Source organism: Bison bison, unplaced genomic scaffold, assembly GCF_000754665.1.
Source record: "Bison bison bison isolate TAMUID 2011002044 unplaced genomic scaffold, Bison_UMD1.0 scf7180017864482, whole genome shotgun sequence".
Taxonomy (NCBI): Eukaryota; Metazoa; Chordata; class Mammalia; order Artiodactyla; family Bovidae; genus Bison; species Bison bison.
In genome coordinates this window covers 4,738,984-4,757,999 of record NW_011495042.1, presented here as the reverse complement: position 1 = coordinate 4,757,999, position 19,016 = coordinate 4,738,984, and the positions used below count along the sequence as shown (strand labels likewise).

The following is a 19,016-nucleotide window of genomic DNA, read 5'->3' as shown; positions in this document are numbered from 1 at the left end:
AGTTCCTCTTCACTTTCTGCCGTAAGGGTGGTGTCATCTGCATATCTGAGGTTATTGGTATTTCTCCCGGCAATCTTGATTCCAGCTTGTGCTTCTTCCAGCCCAGAATTTCTCATGATGTACTCTGCATATAAGTTAAACAAGCAGGGTGACAATATACAGCCTTGATGTACTCCTTTTCCTATTTGGAACCAGTCTGTTGTTCCATGTCCAGTTCTAACTGTTGCTTCCTGACCTGCATACAGATTTCTCAAGAGGCAGGTCAGGTGGTCTGGTATTCCCATCTCTTTCAGAAGGCCAGTCCTAAGCACTGTAATCTCATTGCGTCCTCACAACAGCCGAGAGGTAAACACTGTTGTTGCTTCCGCTTTTCCGATGAGGAAACGAGGGCCTGGGGATGCTCAGTGGCTCCTGGCGCTCCCGCAGCTGGCGGGTGACGTCACGGGGAATTCCCGCTCAGACTGAGCCCGGAGCCCACTCTCTCCCTGCCCTGCTGCCTGCCGGGGTAGGGGAGCAGTGACAGGAAGAAGAAACAAGAGCAGCTCTTCTGGCTTAGTGTTTGCAGCGGTGCCACCCAGCCAAAGCAGTGTGAGAATGAAAGCCTAACCTGGCCTCATTTGCTTGAAGCCTTTCCTTGGGACAGAGAGCTGGGTCTTAACGTGGCCTCGAAGCCCCAAGAGATCCCGCCACCACCCACCTCGCCCTTTGCCAGTGATGTTCCAGGCTGGCTGCTCTCAGCCCTCCAGATGTGCACTGTTTTCCTGCCTCAGGGCCTTTGCACATCTGTTCGACCCATGTGGATGGGCCTTTCTGCTCTCTTTGCACCTGGCTAAGCTTGGCTCAACCTTCAGGTCTTTTTTCTTTGTTTTTCCTAATAATTCTGTTTATTTATTTTTGCCTTTGTTGCCCTGTAGGCTTAGTTGTGCTGTGGCATGTGAGATCTTCCCAGATCAGGGATTGAACCCGTGTCTCCTGCATTGCAGGCAGATTCTTATTCAGTGAACCATCAGGGAAGCCCTCAGCCTTCAGGTCTTAATGAATGATCCCGTTCTCAGAGAAACCTCCATCACCGAAATGAGGTCCGCATGTATTCTCTTTCATAGAGCTGCTTTTTTTTCTCTCCACATTGTGTTTGAATTGGATTAATTTAATTTAATGCCTGCTTTACCCACCAGACAAACTCTGTGAAGGTAGGGATCACATATGCTTTAATCATGACTTAATCCTGAGCATAGGACGTGATGCTGGCTTGCAACAGGCCCTCCATACATCTCCATGAGTTTCAGACAAAACTGGAAATGAGCTCAAATTTCCTGACTCCAAAGTGCTGCCACCCAGCACTGATAAGAAGGGTTGCAGAAGCAACTGATACTTCCTAGGGACCTGAAAGAAGCAGCTTTCTAAGAAATACTGTCTGCAAAATGCCGGCCTAAAGACAAGTGAAATTTATTTTCTTTTTAAAAACACTTTCAGGCAAACGCTTTGCTTCTGGATCAGCTGACAAAAGTGTAATAATCTGGACGTCAAAACTGGAAGGCATTCTGAAGTACACGTGAGTGATCGTTTATGCGCACGGTATTATTAGTTGGCCTCTCACTGAGGGACTGAGCACAAGCCCCTTAGAAAAGAAGTCAGGAAGGACTTTTTTCCGTGTGACTGAAGTTCAGTTGTGGGGCTGTGTGCTGAGAAGGTCAGGGAGTGAGTGAGTGAGGGAGCAGTCTGGAGCTCTGCTGGCTCGGCCGGCGCTGGCTGGTGTTTGCGTGTAGCTCAGTTTAGTTTGTCTGATGTCACACGTTCTACCCCACCCCCACCCCCCTCCAGTGTCCCCACCTCCAAGAGCCTCACATCCACCCGGGGTGGCCAGCCCGAAACCTGGGCTCCGTGTGCTCCAGGCCCCTCTCTGTGCCAAGGCTCTGCTCATCCCCTGCAGGTCTCAGACGTGGCTTCTTCTGAGAAGCCTCCCTGCCCCTTTAGCCTCGGTCGGGTCTCCTTCATGGCGTTTCTCACAGCTGTACTTTTATTTTGGGGGTGCTGTGTGGCATGCGGGATCTTAGTTCCCCAACCAGGGATCCAACCCGTGCCCCCTGCAGTGGAAGCGTGGAGTCCTAACCACTGGACCGCCAGGGAAGTCCCTTACGGCTGTAGTTTTACATTCACTCTGATGGCTGATAGATTCCTCCCTTCAGCCTGGAAGCTCCGTGGGGGCAGACACTGCCTGTGTTTTGCTCACCGTGTGTCTCTGGTGCCTGGCGCCTTGCCCGGCCCATTGTAGGTACTCAACAAATGATGGTTTTCTTTTGAATTGTGGTGAAATACACATAGCATGCAATTTGCCATCCTGAGCATTTTTAAGTGTGCAGGCCAGTAGTACATCCATGTTGCTGTGCAGCGAGCCTCTGGGCCTCTCTTCATCTCGCAAAACTGAAACTCCTCACCTAAAAACAACCACCTCCAGCCCCCTCCCCAGCCCTAGGCACCACAGTTCTACTCTCTATGAATTTGACTTCTCTGGGTGCCTCATGTACGTGGAATCCTACAGTACTTGTTCCTTTGTGACTGGTTCATTTCACTGAGCGTAACGTCCTCAAGGTTTATCTGTGTTGTCGCATGTGTCAGAATTCCCGTACGTTTTAATGCTGAATGACATCCTAGTGTATCTACAGACCATATTTTGTTTATCCATTCATTGTTGCTGATGGGCCTTTGGGTTGCTTCCACCTCTTGGCTGGTTGGAATGATGCTGCTGTGAACACGTGTGTACAGATCAACATTTGCATGAGTGAATAAATGAACGAAGGAGGTCACAAGTGAAGTGTGGCTCACAAGTGGGGTGAACCTGAAGCTGAGGTGCCACACGTGGGACGCGACTCCCTCAGCCTTCACGGTCGTCTCAGATGTTTCCAGGTCTTGGTCTATAATAGTGTCTTCGTTGTACCTCCCTCCTGTGCGAATGAATGTATTTCCAGGCCTCCACAAAGCATAAGAGGAATGGCCATTAATACGGCGCTTCCAGTGCGCCTGTCTGGGTGCTTTCCATCATCCTCTTACCAGCTGCCACATCAGAGCTGTGCAGTGTGTTTATCTTGGAAGAGGTGGCCAGTCTGGTGGGTGGGTAACATGTAGAGAGGAAAATGGTGGCTGAGAGGCAAGCCAGGAGGGGGGCGTTCACCCCTGTGCTTTTCACTGGTCACTTGCAGCAGACCTCGTGGTGCGGATTAGAGAGGCTGTCTGTGGGCCCGTCATTGCAGGCTTCTGCTGGAGCCACTGAAGTGTTTGTGGTCTGCCGTGTAATCATCTCCAGTTGTTTACTTCCCAGGCACAATGACTCCATCCAGTGTGTCTCCTACAACCCCATCACCCACCAGCTGGCATCCTGTTCCTCCAGTGACATCGGTAGGTTTGGGTTCCCAGCGTCTCATCCTGGAATGACTGGAAATTGGCAAAAAGTGCTGAAATCCATCCAGAATGTGGGTGACGAGTCAGTGCGCCTTCTTCTCCCTTCACTGGCTGAGGGGAGGCTGAGAATTGTCCTTTAAATTGTGTAGGAACCAAGGGAGTGAATGAGGCCATTGAGTCTGGTCAGAAATGGGTGGGTAAGACGGCGATTTGGGAGAAGGCCCTGGGAAGGGAGGTGGGGAGAGGAACGGAAGAGCCCCGGCGTGACTGGCGTTGCTGCCTCTGAGAGGGGACAGTCCCGTTGTCCCCACCTCCGTGTCCCCCAACACCCGTGTGCAGCGTATCCCCTTTACTCATTCCGTGGTTGTGGCTGTCCTCCCCAAGGAGCATACCTGCCCCACACACGTACTGGTGGGATCCTGGCACAGAGCGGAGGCCGGGAGAGTGGGTGGAGGCCTGCAGGCTCCCTGTTCAAGGTCCAGACTGGCTTTCACTTCATTGGTTCTGTTTTCCTTGCTGGGAGATAGTGGGTACGCAGAGCAGAACTCGAGATATGACTCCTCTGTTTTCCTCCCCGACCGAAAGTGAACGCGTTCCTTCTGTCCACTGATAGAGTTCAGAGGTTCAAAACAGAGGATGTGATTGAAAGCATGTTGTGTACATAAAAGGGGAAGGGACTGTCGGTGATGAAAAATTTAGCATTTTCTCCATGTGAGGCACTGGTCTGGGTGCTTACTTTTGGAGTGAAAAAGACAAAGTAGAAATCCTGCCCTCAAAGAGCTTGTGGCCGGGGGCAGGTAGGGAGGTCGAATTTATACAAGTGCTCTGAGAAGTAATGATTTTGTTGAGCGTTTGTGATGTGGTGGGCGCTGCGTGTGTGTGTGTGTGTGTGCGCGCGCACGCTCAGTCACTAAGTCATGTCTGACTCTCTGCCACCGCATGGACTGTAGCCCGCCAGGCTCCTCTGTCCATGGGATTGTCCAGGCAAGAAAACGGAAGTGGGTTGCCTTTTCCTCCTCCAGGGGATCTTCCTGACCCAGGGATCAAACCTGCATCTCTTACATCTCCAGCATTGGCAGGCAGATTCTTTACTACCGAGCCTCCAGGAAATGCTGGTAGGCACTGTGCCAAGGGTTGAATGAATTCCTGGGTGAGCTCTGTGACAACCGTGGAGGTCAGGTAGCAGTCTCAGCCTTGCTGTGCCAATGAAACAGAACTGGGGCTCAGAGTGGTCCAGTGATGTGCCTGAGGTCGCCCCGCGGGTAAGGGATGGACCCAGGCCACGCGATTGCATCGAGTGCCTGCTCTGGACAGCACTCCCAAGAGGCCCCTGAGGGTGCGGTGGAGGGGAGACGGCTCGAGCACAGGCGGAAATGCTGGAGGAGGCCTTCCAGTGCCAAAGACGGGGGAGGCAAATTGTTGGATGTTGCATCTTGCTCTGCAAATGTATTTCTGCCCTAGATTTTCCTTCTTGGCCATGCTTCGTGGCCCAGACCCAGAGCAGAATTTGGTGTTGTTGCCCAGACATAGACCTGTTGTGCAGCACTGCATCAGTGGCAGGAGGGAGCAAGTCAAAGGCGACCAGTATGCTGGGGACAGGGCATGGCCCAGAAAGGCCGGGGAGTGGAGGCTGGATTTTCAGGAGGCATCTTTCATTACTTTGACCACTAAATTGTATCCTGGTTATAGTGTAATAATTATGAAAGTTGCATTCCTTTGAGTTAAACCCCTGAAAGGTTGGCTAGAAATTCACCAATGTATCTTCCTCTCCTTTTTTCTTTTGAAGTAGTTATAGATTCACAATAAGCTGCAGTAGTTATAGATTCACAGAGAGTTGCAGAGATAGTAGAGAGGTCTTAGGTACCCTTCCTCCTCTCTCCCCGGTGGATACACCTCACGTAACTGTCACACACGATCACGACCAGGAGACTGGCCTGGCACAGTGCGTGTGTATAGCTGTGTCGTGTCGTCACCTGCGTTGATGACCATCGCTGCAGATACTCCTTTATCATCACCTCCCCCACCTCCTGGGGGCTTCCCAGGTGGCGCTCGTGGTAAAGAACCCGCCTGCCAATGCAGGAGACGTAGGAGACTCCAGTTCAGTCCCTGGGGCAGGCAGATCCCCTGGAGGAGGAAATGGCACTCCTGTATTCTTGCCTGGAAAATTCCATGGATAGAGGAGCCTGGTGGGCTGCAATCCAGGGGGTCGCAGAGAGTCGAACATAACTGAGTGACTAACACTTTCTTTCCCCCATCTCCTATTATAGCTAACTCCTTGTGCCTGGTAACCATTACTCTGTTCTCCATCTCTATATAAGATGGGCTCATACAGCATATGACCTTTTGAGACTGACTTTTTAAACTCCGCATGAAAAAAAAAAAAAAAATAAACTCCGCATGAAACCCTGGAGATCCATATGAGTTGTAGCGTGTGTCAATAGCTTGTTCCTCTTTGTTGCTGAGTAATATTCCAACCACCGATGCAATGGACATGAACTTGGGCAAAGTTTGGGAGATGGTGAGGGACAGGGAGGCCTGGCCTGCTGGAGTCTGTGGGGTCACAAAGAATCGGACACGACTTAGTGACTGAACAACAACAATAGTCCAACCAGTCTCTCTCATATTATTTTGCATTGAAGGCTTATGGTCTCCTGAGCAGAAGTCTGTCTCTAAGCACAAATCCAGCAGCAAGATAACCTGCTGCAGGTAAGTTAAGGGGCAGCTCTGAGGGTGGTTTTCTGTCCCCCTGCTCTTCAAACAGACTCAGAATGTAGTTAGTTCACACAGTAGAGAAGGGCGTATGCTTCCTAGTTGGTCTGGCCCCCATGTTTCCTCTTTTCTTCTCTCGTGGTCTCTTTGATGGGAAGAACCCATGTCTTTGATCGTGGAGCGAAAGGGCACTGCAGGTGGCTTTTGGGCAGCTGTCTAGCAGCCCGCGTCCCAGCCTCAGGCTGCACTCAGGGCAGACTCGGGATGTGAAGCCGGCCTTGTCCAGGCGGCACAGCTGGAGGAAGCACAGGCTTTGATGTTAGATCTGGGTTCAGATCCAGGTTCAGCAGCTCTGACAGGCTCTGTGACCTCAGGAGGTTCCTAATGTGACAAATGGGGATTAAGATGCTAAAAAGAAAAGAAACTATACTAAAAAGAAATCTGATGTTTGCAGTAACATGTAATACTTCAATATATGGAGTCATTCACTCACAGTTTTAATTTTAAGCTACAATAAGTGCTTTTTCCAAGCATCAGAATATTCTCATTTTAGAACAGAGTGGAGGCTTTTAATGAAGGAAAAGAATCAATTGTTTGTAAAACATAGAAAAATGACAAATATATTTCCATTTTGTATGTAGGGAAAAAAAAAAGATGCTGTCTTGATGGGGCTGTTGTGAAATGCACACAAGGTAGTGAGTTGAAAGCAAGCAGCTCCTGCAGATGGTAGACGCTCTCAAAGGGTGGCTGTGCTTGCCAAGCAGCTTCTCAGCGCAGCCTCCCTTTCGTTCAGCAGCTGGTAGGCACCTGCTCGGGAGACTGGCAGTGACCGAGATGCAGGTCCTGTGCTCAGGGGGCTCTGGGGGTGGGAGGAGGCTGACATGGAGAGCAGGGAGTAGGGCGGCCCTGCCAGCAGTGCAAGCAGAGCTCAGAGCCCTTGTGGCGCTGCCGATAGAGACCGTGGGTGCCGAGAGGAAGGTGTACCCACCTTCACGTCTCGCCCTCCACTCCGGGAAGCAGTGGGACCCCCAGTGTGGCCCTGTGATTTTTGCATCAGGGCCCAGGTGCGCGTGGCCGTTGCTGCCTCATCAGGCCGTCTGAAGCAGGGCCCCACCCTCACAGCGTTTACCTGCTGTGTTCCCTTTCCCCTCCCCACGCCCTCTGGCGGTTGTCTGAACAGCTGGACAAATGACGGGCAGTACCTGGCTCTGGGGATGTTCAACGGGGTCGTCAGCATCCGCAACAAGAACGGCGAGGAGAAGGTGAAGATCGAGCGGCCGGGGGGCTCCCTCTCCCCCATCTGGTCCATCAGCTGGAACCCGTCCAGGTGACTGCACCGCCGCCCTCCTCCACTCCTCCTCGGTCAGGAGCTCTAGGAAGCCCTTCCTCAGGTGCTGGGTTCTTTCTGTCCTCACTAAGGCTCCCTGATTCAAGGCTTCTCACCCCATGTGACTGATCCGTTTTGGAACCTGTTCCCATTTCAATGGAATTTTTAAAGAGCCCATCTTGAGTTTTGGAATGCATCCCAGAAATGTAGCTGAGCAGATGAGCCATCTAGGCCAGCCCAGAGTGTGTGTGTGTGTGTGTGTGTGTGTGTGTGCATGCGTGTATGTGTGCGCACGCGCGTGTGTGTGTGTATGTGTATGTGCGTGTGTGACAGAGAGAGTGTGTATGCATGTGACATAGGAGAGCTACTTCCTTATGAATCAGTAGCTCACCTCTGTGCCGTGGCTTTATTTTGGTCTTTTCCCCTTTTCAGTTCTTCCCTCCAAGTCTGAACAGAACATAGGCTTTTTCATGAGCCCTTTTAGCTTTTCATGAGCCTTTTTTGCTGCCCTTGGCCCCCAAAACATCAGTATTAAGTATAAATATCCCCAAAGCCTATAGTTCCACAAACAATTGGCATTTACCTTCTCCAGCCTTACGCACATTTTCTTTACTGTGCTGATGTGACTTTGATGGGGCGCTAATAGCTTTAGATCTCCTTGTGTAATCCTGTAACATTATTAAGCCACCACCATTCCCCATAGAGTCCTCTGAAGGTAAAGGACTTAATTGTTTACCAACCCAATGTCATTTTAAAGGTGGGACCTACTTGATTTAGAAGTCTGTTTAATCTCACGGCCTTTCTGACATCAGATGATTATGCTTCTTCTTGAATACTTTGGTCCAGCCCAGGGCTGTGGCATGCATGTCTGATGCCTTCAGAGCCCATTAGCCTACCCCAGAGTTCCTGCTGTTTGCTTTTTGCGGCCACAGATGATTCTGTGGCTTCGGGGGCCCATTTTTAATTCATGAGATGCAGGATGCCTGGTCTGCCTGGTTGCTGTCCTCTTCCGGGCAAGGGGCAGGGGCTCCTTGACAGGTCTTGAAATTAATAACCCTAGTGCAGTTGTAGGCAATGCGACTGAACAACCCCTTACCGTCTGCAGCCGATGGGAGAATTTCTGGATGAACATAGAGATCGAGGATTCCGAGGAAGCCATTGTCAGCAGATACTTTCAGGATATCCCTTCCACTCTGAAGTCCGCAGTGTACAGTAGTCAGGGTAGTGAGGCAGAGGAGGACGAGCCCGAGGAAGAGGACAACGGTGCCGGGGACGACAGCCTGTGAGTGTGTCCCGGGGGCCGGAGCCCTCCCCGCAGGGCCCGCCCGCCTGGACCTGCCGGGCAGCACTGCCCTGGCGCTGCCTTCCCAAAGACCAAGGGTGTTGCTGCTGCAGGCTCCTCCCCCCTGGGGGAGCGCCCCGAAGCTTGTGTGTGGGTTATAAGACTCTTCTAGAGAAACTCTGGAAAACACTGAAGAGTCCAAAGGAGAAAGTTCAACTTTTCTGAAAGACCCCATCCCCAGAGGAAACCACTGTTCGCATCTTAAGTGTATTTCCCCCAGTCTTGTAGTGCATTTGTACAATGAACTGAACCATATCCTACTCCCTTTGTCCACTTAGCATCGTAGAGTGAACTCGTTACAGTGGCATCTAGGGGTCCTTTGAAAAACATGACGTCGAGCGCCTGCCTGTGTGCCCTGGCCTGGCCGCAGCGTAGTTCATCAGACACCTCCCCTCTTACCGGACTCCTCTCTCAGCTTGCTCCCACACCGCACTTCACCTTGCATCTACTAGGACACGTATCAGAGAGGAGCTTCCCCCGTCTTAGCCACAGTCCTCACGTCAAATCCTCGCTGTCCAGCCATCCTTCCTTCTCTTCAGCCCAGATTACCTGTAGGGAAACCATTGCAGGCTGCGGTGTGAGAGCAGGACATTCTGATTGACAAGTCCTAAGCTAGATCACTTCATCCAAACTGTTCTGTGGTGCCTGGGCTTCCTTAGGAAAAGAAGGCGGGAGGTGGGGGGCCAGGAGGGGAGGAGAGGGTGGGCTTCACGTCCCAACCTGTGTTCAGCCAGAGCGGACCCTTTAGTTACTAACACAAGCTTTTGTTTTGGTAAAGAGTCCCACTGCCCAGGATTTGGGGGGGGGTGGGTAAAAGGGGGAGAAAGAAGGTTGGAAACCAGCCATCCAGCTCATGGAGGCTGAGCCTGACCCAGAGCTGTACGAGGTCTCCCCAGGAGGGCTCGCTGTGGCCTGGGCCCCTGGGTCGTGTTTGGATCAGTGCCGTTCACACAGAGTTCACCTGTGGGTCCCTCCGCCCCTCTCCGTCGTCTTTGTCCCCTTGGCTATCGACCAGAGCCTGCGTGGGTTGCCATCTTGTCACCCTTGCCCGGGTTTTGCTCACAGGGCTGCACCACGCTTTGCCTGAGTGTCTCATGGTGCTGTCAGATGACCCCAAGGCCCTGGGCTCAAAACGCTGGAGTTAATGAAGAGGAGGCAATGTTAGGTGGGTTCAGGCCAGCACCCGAGGGCTGGGAACCTCTCTCTCTTGAACTCGACTCCTGAGTAGCCTGATCCTCAGCCTTGGCTGCGGAGGTTTCTCCTGTGTGGCTCCTGCAGCTGCTATTCCAGGACACTGATGCTGATGGCAGTCGGTTTCAGAGACGGGCTGGTCGTAGCGAACCGCCATTCTTTCCTGTTAGATCCAATCAGAAACCATTCCACCTGCGTGTGAACCCCAACTGCGGGGGAACCAAGCTTTGGGTGTTAGTTTCCTCTTGAGGAAGAGCAAGCAAGGTTCCCCTCTGTCCATTAAAAAAAAAAATCAGACAATCCATGCCTTCCCACCGCTGAAGACTCTGCTCTCTGTCTCTCTGCTCCTCCCCACCTTGTACAGTGTGTAAGAGAAAGCGCTCTCGGATCTCCAACCTCGCTGTCTTAGCTCTGCTCCCAGGAAGCTATGAAACAAGGGGTCTCACCTCTTCATGGTGGCTGTGTCCCTGCACCATGAGCACCCGCGTGGTGGGGCATCCTGTTGAGATACAGATCCCGGGAGGGCTGACCTCACCTTCCCCTTCCCACTGGACCGGTTGATGGGTAGGCCCACGTCACAGCCCTCTGGCCCCTGTCCTCCTATCCGGCACTTGGCAATCTGACCGCCTGACCTGGGCTTTCTCTTTCCTGTTGTTTGTTAAACCCTTCGGGCCACACTCACCAGCAGGCCTTGGCCCCACGTAACCTCTTTTGTCTTCTGTTGATTAGAGAGGAACGCAATGACATCCTGGCTGTAGCTGACTGGGGACAGAAGCTTTCCTTCTACCAGCTGAGTGGAAAACAGGTATGCGGGTCTGTGCCGGCCCGGTGGGAGGCACCGGTTTGGTCATGCCTGTTAGTTTTCGTCTGTTTTCATGTTTGGAGACTGCATTATTAATGATTGTTTGTCATTTGTGTTAGCTCCTGTTTATCGAGCATTTACTGTGACACCAGGTTCTGTGCTGAGTGCTATGCATTCTTTATCTCTTTTAATTCTTGTAAAACTTTGAGAAGTAGGTACTCTGCCAATCAACTTTTTACATTTTTGGGGCCACAGTGAGGGCATGCGGAACTTCCTCTACTAGGGATAAAATCCATGCCCTCTGCAGGGGAAGTGCGGAGTCTGAACTGCTGGACCTCCAAGAAAGTCTGATGATCTGATTTTTAGATATGAGTAGACAAGTCTCAGGGCAGTGGAATAAATATTATGCCCAAGGTCCTGCACTGCCGGTAAATGGTTGAACTGAAATGCAGCTTGGTCTGTAAAGCCTGGGTCCTAGTTTGTGACCCTCTTCCTGTATTTGCTTTATTCACGTTTATAAGCAGCTGCTAGGCTAGCCCTTCAGGCCTTGGGTGGGCAGGGAGATGTGAGGATGCTTCCTGGAAGAGATGACACCTGGCGGAGAAGAAGGGGGAAAGGACATCCTTGTCTAGTGCTGGGGTGCTGTGGAGAATGGCATGGAGGTGTGAAAGAGCATGGGCTGACTGTAAGAGACTCATTTTGACTTGGGATCTTGGGAACTAAACTCAGGAGCTTGACCTTCATCCTAAAAGTAGAGGGGGCACCATCAAAAGTGAAGAGACAACACACAGAGTGAAAGAGAAATTTTTCAAATCATTTATCTGATAAGGGACTTGCATCTGAAATATGTGAAAAAACTCTTCAGTTCAGTTCAGTTGCTCAGTCGTGTCTGACTCTTTGTGACCCCATGGACTCAGCACGCCAGGCCTCCCTGTCCATCACCAGCTCCCGGAGCTTGCTCACACTCATGGCCATTGTCAGTGATGCCATCCAACATTTCATCCTCTGTCGTCCCCTTCTCCTCCTGTCTTCAATCTTTCCCAGCATCAGGGGCTTTTCAAATGAGTCAGTTCTTCGCATCAGGTGGCCAAAGTATTGGAGTTTCAGCTTCAGCATCCGTCCTTCCAGTGCCTATTCAGGACTGATTTCCTTTAGGGATGGACTGGTTGGATCTTCTTGCAGTCCAGGGGACTGTCAAGAGTCTTCTCCAACACCACAGTTCAGAAGCATCGATTCTTCAATGCTCGGCTTTCTTTATAGTCCAACTCTCACATCCATACATGACTCCTGGAAAAACCATAGCCTTGACTAGATGGAGCTTTGTTGGCAAAGTAATGTCTCTGCTTTTTAATATGCTGTCTAGGTTTGTCATAGCTTGTCTTCCAAGGAGTAAAAAACTCCTACAAGTCAATAATAAAAAGACAACTTAATTAAAAAATGGAAAAGGGATCTGAATGGACATTTTTTCAAACAAGAAATACATGTGGCCAAGTAAGCAAATGAAAAGATGTTCAACATCATTAGCTACCAGGAAAATGCAAATCAAACTCACACTGAGACCTACTCCACACCCACTAGGATGGAGAGGTTGGCACCCTTGTATACTACTGGCAGGAATATAAAATGGTATACCCAGCCACTTTTTAAGTAGTTATTAAAGGTTAAATGTGAAGTTACTATATGACCCAGCAACTCTACTAGATATCCATATCTAAGAAAGATGAAAACGTATATCTGCACAAAAATTTGTATGCAAGTATTCATATTCAGCGTTTTTCATAATAGCCAGAAATAGGAAGAACTGAAATGTTTATCGATTCATGCATGGGAAAAAAAAAATGGGGAATATCCATACAATGGAATATTATTCAGCAGTGAAAAGGAGTGAAGTACTGGTGCAGACTGGAAAAGGGTGAACTGGTCACAAAAGGCCATGCGGTCTGTGTTTCCGTTTATATGAAGTGTCCAGAATAGGCAGATCTATAGACAGGAAGTAGATCAGTGGTTGCCAGGGGGTGGAAAGAGAAGGAAAAGGGGATTGACTGCTACAGGTACAGGGCTTCTTTTTGGGGTGTTGCCGTTGGTGATGATGGTTATACAACTCCAGATGTAGTAAAAGCTAATGAAGTGTACACTTGACATGGGCGAATCGTGTGGTGCGTGAAACACCTGAATAAGTTCGTTCCAAAGAGAATAGGATGAGTGTCGTTATAGAATAAGAACAACTTTTAAAACATTGAATGGACTTAGTTTTGTGAAGTACAAAAAAAGGAAAGAAGGAGGGAAGGAAAAGAAAAGCAGAAAGAAATTGCCCTCAGGACTGAGGGAAATTCTGAAGCCTAGCAAGGGCTGTGAGCAGAGGGGGAGGCCTAACGGGAGAAGACCATCTGGGGTGTGGATTGACTGCGGAGCTAAGACACAGCCCTGGGGCCGTTGGGTGGGACTGGGGGAGACCCTGGAGGGTTTGTCCGTGTGGAGAGGATGGGGTGCTCTAGAGGGCTGGGCTGTGTTCGTGACGGAATCTGTCACATGGAGAACGCTGGCCAGTTCCCAATGTAAAGGATGGAGGGAAAAGCCCTTGATCGTGTTGCGATGATCATGAATTCAGCGTGGATCTCCCTTGGTGTGTTCTCTTTCTTCAGATCGGGAAGGACCACTCCCTGAACTTTGACCCCTGCTGCATCAGCTACTTTACTAAAGGGGAGTACATTTTGCTGGGGGGATCAGACAAGCAAGTGTCCCTTTTCACCAAGGATGGTGTACGGCTTGGGGCCGTTGGGGAGCAGACCTCCTGGGTGTGGACGTGTAAAGTGAAGCCTGACTCCAACTACGTGGTAAGAAGCGAGAGTTGGTTGGTTGGGCCACCACCCGAGTAGTCAGTGAACATCGGCCGTGTTTAGCCAGTCAGATCACTGACGTTTGTTCCTGACAGGCAGGTCTGTCTCCACAGAGGACTGAGAACTGACAGGCTCGTTCTCCGCAGGTGGTGGGCTGCCAGGATGGCACCATTTCCTTCTACCAGCTGATTTTCAGCACAGTCCACGGGCTCTACAAGGACCGCTACGCCTACAGGGATAGCATGACTGATGTCATTGTGCAGCACCTGATCACCGAGCAGAAAGGTAAGCGGCGGGTACGGCCCCTCTGCCCACCAGATGTTGGGAAGAGGGGCCGGTCGACAGGGCTGCTCACAGGGCAGGTGAGACGGTAGGGCGTGTTGCTCCTTGGTGTTCTGGGCACGTGTTGGACCACTGGGTCTCGCTCTTTTGTGTGGTAGGAGCGTGGAGAGGATATTGATGTCTTTGAAGCAATGAACCCTCTTTCCAAAAAAAAAATTTGCAGCTAATGCTAAGGGGAAATGGACTGCCTGGCTAAGGGAGGACAGCATACAACAAGTCAGAGCCGGGGGCTGGGCGACCTGCATGGGTCTCTGCGGACCTGTGTCCTCTCTGATCACAGTCCCTTCTGGGGTGCTTCTCCCCCAGCTCCGTGTCCACTCACCTCCTGGCGGGTGCTCCCCCCAGAGAGAAGGAGGCAGTGGGTTGCATGGGCTGGGTCAGAAGGCCAGAGTTCCAGGCCTCGGGTAGCCAGTCCCTTCCTCCGTCCACCCAAGTGGCCATGCTGGCTCAGTGGGCTGAGAATCTGCTTTTTTCAGGGGCAGTCGTCTGTAGGTGTCCCGGCCACAGCACATTGCAGGGGCCTGTGTGTGGGGGTCCAGGTCGAGGGGTGTCTTGCAGAGTCAGGTGGCGTTCTCTGGTCCCCCACCTGGGAGCACCTCTGATGAAAGACTCCAGCTGCGATGCTGAGGCTGCAGCGGGTCAGGCGGTTCCCTGCTGTCCTTGCTGAGGGACTTTCTCCACCTGTAGCGGGAGCGTGAGACCCTAGCGTGTGCCAGAAACTGCCTTCGGCTCCCTGTTGGCAAGAGTGCTGGGTGGCAAGTGTCCAGAGCTGTGGGCAGTTACCCAGACGTGTTCCTGACCATCAGGGGCTATTGGTGCCATTCAGAGATTTATCTTCAGCAAGCGATGGTAGCACAGAGACTTCTACTTTGCACAGTCAGATGTAAGCTCAAGGCCACAAAGATTTGTATGCGACTCAGTGTTTAGCAGAGTTGATTGCGTATTAGACACTTTGTAAAGGTTTTTTGATGAGTGTGTCTCCTTTAATTGCCTCTAGCATTAAGTAAATGATGGCTTTTAATTTCTCTGCCTTCTCCCTTACCTAATAGCCTCTTGTTCGAGCTGGGTTTTTTTTCCTCTCTTTCACAGTTCGGATTAAATGCAAAGAACTTGTCAAGAAAATTGCCATCTACAAGAATCGATTAGCGATCCAGCTGCCCGAGAAGATCCTCATCTACGAGCTGTACTCAGAGGACTCGCTGGACATGCGGTACCGGGTGAAGGAGAAGATTGCCAGGAAGTTCGAGTGCAACCTCCTGGTGGTGTGTGCCGACCACATCATCCTCTGTCAGGTGGGCGGCAGCGGCTCAGAGGGCAGGCTGCATCCACTTCATCCTCCCCCTGGGAGCGGGTTACCCACCTCCCAGCTCTAGAGTCGGTCGCTAGAAGAAAGCTCCTTCCCGTCAAGCTCAGTGGCTGTTCATTGCTTTCATGCTTATTGGCATCTGGAGGGGTCAGAGCCTACCAGAAAGCCATAGGCCGTAAACTGGGGAATACGGGGACTATGGTCTTCCCAGGTGGTCCTAGTGGTAAAGAACCCGCCTGCCCATGCAAGATACACATGTAAGAGACATGGGTTCGATCCCTGGGTCAGGAAGATCTCCTGGTGAAGGAAATGGCAACCCACTCCAGTAATCTTTTCTGGAGAATCCCATGGACAGAGGAGCCTGGCAGGCTACAGTCCACGGGGTCGCAAAGATTTGGACACGACTGGAAGGACTGGGCCCTGTTGGTCCAGTGGTTAGGACTCTGCACTCTCGCTGCTGAGGGCCTGGGTTCAATCCCTGGGAGGGGAGCTAAGATCTTCCCAGACTTGAGGCCAAAAACAAAAAAACCGAAAAATACATTTTTGTATTGCACAAAGCACTGTGTTGAACTGGGATTGTATATATTTTAATGACTTGAAGCATACATTGATATCCCACAAAATGAAGGTCAGTGTCGTTTTGGTAAACGTATACACACAGAAATTTATGCTCGCTTTCAATTGAACAACAAAAAAATTTATGATATCAACTCAAAATAGTAAAGGAAGTTTTACTTCCTGATAATTTTTTTGACAAAAAAAAGATTTGTCAACTTAGAGCTTCCTAGAAGCTGTCTAGGTTGATGCCAGGAACGCCTGGGGAGACCGCAAGAGAAGCCCAGCCCAGCCACTTTCCTGGAAGTAGAGGTGGGTTTGGTTTTGTAAAATTAAGCCTATTGGAAGTGATAAAGTGGAAGAAATCCTTTAGGAATCACATATGTAAGATACTATTAAAAAAATCTCTCTACAAATCTCAAGTTAAAGCAGTTTAGGGGTTGTTGTTATTTAGTCACCAAGTCATGTCTGCCTCTGTGACCCCACAGACTGTAGCCCTCCAAGCTCCTCTATCCATGGGACCGTCCAGGCAAGAATACTGGAGTGGGTGGTCATGCCCTCCTCCAGGGGATCTTCCCGACCCAGGGATCGAACCCGCGTCTGTCGTGTCGCAGGTGGATTCTTTACCACTGGGCCACCTGGGAAGCCCAAGGGTAGGGGCGCCACGGGTTACAGATGTGCTTCCGCGTGCAGCCCCTGGCTGTGGCTGCCCGAGGCCTGCTGAAGATGGAGGCTGAGCTGGGCTCCGCAGGGAAGGCTTGTGTGAAGCTGCCAGGCACGGGGTCTAGATGGGTTCAGTGGGAACAGAGTGTGGAGGCAGTTTTCACCCTGTAGGCGCAGGCAGACCTCCTTGGGCGCCCGGGCACGCCTATCCTGCTTGCAATCACCCGGAGCTGCGCTTGTTTTCTAGGAGAGGCGGCTGCAGTGCCTGTCCTTCAGCGGCGTGAAGGAGCGGGAGTGGCAGATGGAGTCTCTCATTCGCTACATTAAGGTGATCGGCGGCCCCCCCGGAAGGGAGGGTCTGCTGGTCGGCCTGAAGAATGGACAGGTGAGTGCACCCTCGCGTCTCCCATTAGGCCAGTCATCTGCAGGCAGACACAGGCAGCCAGAGTAGTGCTGACTCCGAGGTGGGTTCCTGGAGCAAGCAAAGGGCTCCCCCGCTGCACCCCCACCTCTCGCCCCACAGGCACGTTGGAGGGCAGCCCGGGATCCTGTTTTATGTGGCCAGCGTCAAGCCAGAGCCACGATGGCTTCTACTCAGCATGCCACGTTCTGGCAGAGTTGGCTCTGCAGCCTCTGGGCTGCCATGGAGGCTTCGTGGATTTAAGGTCACCCAGGAGGTGGGAGACTTGTTGGAGATTCAGTTTCAGTGTCTTCACAGGGAGGGAGATGGAGCTCATTCCTTAGATGAGATGCCTGTTAGAGCAGTGAATGGGTCAAGGAATGTGTTCTAGCTTGCATCTCAGAGGGTGCTAGTCCCCAGGCTCTTACCAGGTGTTTTAAAGAAAATGGGCCCTATGTTCAAATAGAGGTGGAAAATCTAGGTTACAAAAAGTTGAACAGATTTGTGTGTGTGTTCTTTGCTCAAAAGAAGAAAGTTCTAAGTGGGTTACATGGAAATGTGAAAGGGAAAATATAACTGCATAAGCCTGAGAGCCAAGCTGTCTGGCAGATGGCTGTGGCTGAGGCTTGTTAGGCCTTTCCTGGGGCTGAAAGTCATAGGGGATGAGATTAGCAGAGGCTGCAGAGTGTCAACATTACAGTGAAGGAGAGCTGGCTTCTTCCTCTCGTCAGCTGTCGTTTCCAGTGCAAGACTGGAGAGCTTGGGCTCTGTGGGCAGGTGAACCTGGGGCCGTGTGCATGCTGAGCAACTCACGAGCTATGTGATCCTGAGCAAGTCACTTCACCTCTCTGAGGCTCAGATGTTACAAATGAGAATCCCACGTGTTTCACCCACATGCTTTGCAGCCCATGTTTCACAGGACTGTCAAGCACAGTCAGTAACTGGTAGCTGTTTCCATCCTCCTCAGCATCCTCACCATCCTCCCCATCCTCCTCACCATCCTCACCATCCTCCCTATCCTCCTCACCATCCTCACCATGCTCCCCATCCTCCTCACCATCCTCACCATTCTCCCATCCTCCTCACCATCCTTACCATTCTCCCCATCCTCCTTACCATCTTTACCATCCTCCACATCCTCCCCATCACCGTCACCATCCTCCTCCCCATCATCCTCACCATCATCCTCCCCATCCTCGCCATCATCACCATCCTCCCCATCATCTTCATCCTCACCATCATCTTCCCCACCATCCTCACCATCCTCCCCATCCTTCTCACCATCCTCACCATCCTCCCCATCATCTGCACCATCCTCTGCATCATCCTCACCATCCTCACCATCCTCCCCATCCTCCTCACCATCCTCACCATCCTCCCCATCCTCCTCACCATCCTCCCCATCCTCCTCACCATCCTCCCCATCCCCTTCACCAATCTCACCATCCTCCCCATCCTCCTCCCCATCCTCCCCATCCTCCTCCCCATCCTCCTCATCCTCCCCATCATCCTCACCATCCTCCCCATCATCCTCACCATCCTCCCCATCCTCTTCACCATCCTCCCCATCCTCCTCAGCATCCTCCCCATCCTCCTCACCATCCTCCCTGTCATCTTCCCCATCCTCCTCACCATCCTCCCCATCCTCCCCTTCATCCTCCCCATCCTCCCCATCATCCTCCCCATCCTCCCCATCATCCTCACCCTCCTCCCCATCCTCCCCATCCTTCTCCCCATCCTTCTCATCCTCCCCTTCTTCATCCCCATCCTCGCCATCCTCACCATCCTCCCCATCATCCTCCCCATCATCCTCACCCTCCTCCCCATCCTCCCCATCATCCTCGCCATCCTCCCCAGCATCCTCTTCTTGCTGTGGTTACACCAGATGTCTGTCACTGTTTACAGGAGCCTTTTCCCGTGTGAGTTTATGACTGTGCTGTCTTCTAATCCTTCATTTTGGGCAGTGTTGTTAACCGTCCCCCATCAAGCGGACATTCGATGGGTTGGTCGTGTCTCGGGGCCTGTGGTTACGTAGGCAGCCTCTGATGGGCCACACTCTGGTCCCTGTGGGAAGCCCCCTCTCCCTTTCCTCCTCTGCACAGAGCCTCCGGTGAAGTTAGTGGCGATGGTGCTTGTAGAACACATG

At 51.6% G+C, this 19,016-nt stretch overlaps 1 protein-coding gene across 1 annotated transcript in view; it reads left to right on the top strand.

Annotated features, from left to right (window-relative positions):
- Positions 1–19,016, top strand: part of IFT122 (intraflagellar transport 122) — a 68,520-nt gene that overhangs the window by 11,968 nt on the left and 37,536 nt on the right. Inside the window, exons 4-12 of the mRNA XM_010862450.1 lie at positions 1,474–1,552; positions 3,317–3,393; positions 6,036–6,102; positions 7,286–7,432; positions 10,695–10,770; positions 13,410–13,601; positions 13,751–13,889; positions 15,036–15,238; positions 16,718–16,855. Coding sequence (XP_010860752.1) covers positions 1,474–1,552; positions 3,317–3,393; positions 6,036–6,102; positions 7,286–7,432; positions 10,695–10,770; positions 13,410–13,601; positions 13,751–13,889; positions 15,036–15,238; positions 16,718–16,855 — 1,118 coding nt within the window. The remainder of the gene's footprint in view (positions 1–1,473; positions 1,553–3,316; positions 3,394–6,035; positions 6,103–7,285; positions 7,433–10,694; positions 10,771–13,409; positions 13,602–13,750; positions 13,890–15,035; positions 15,239–16,717; positions 16,856–19,016) is intronic.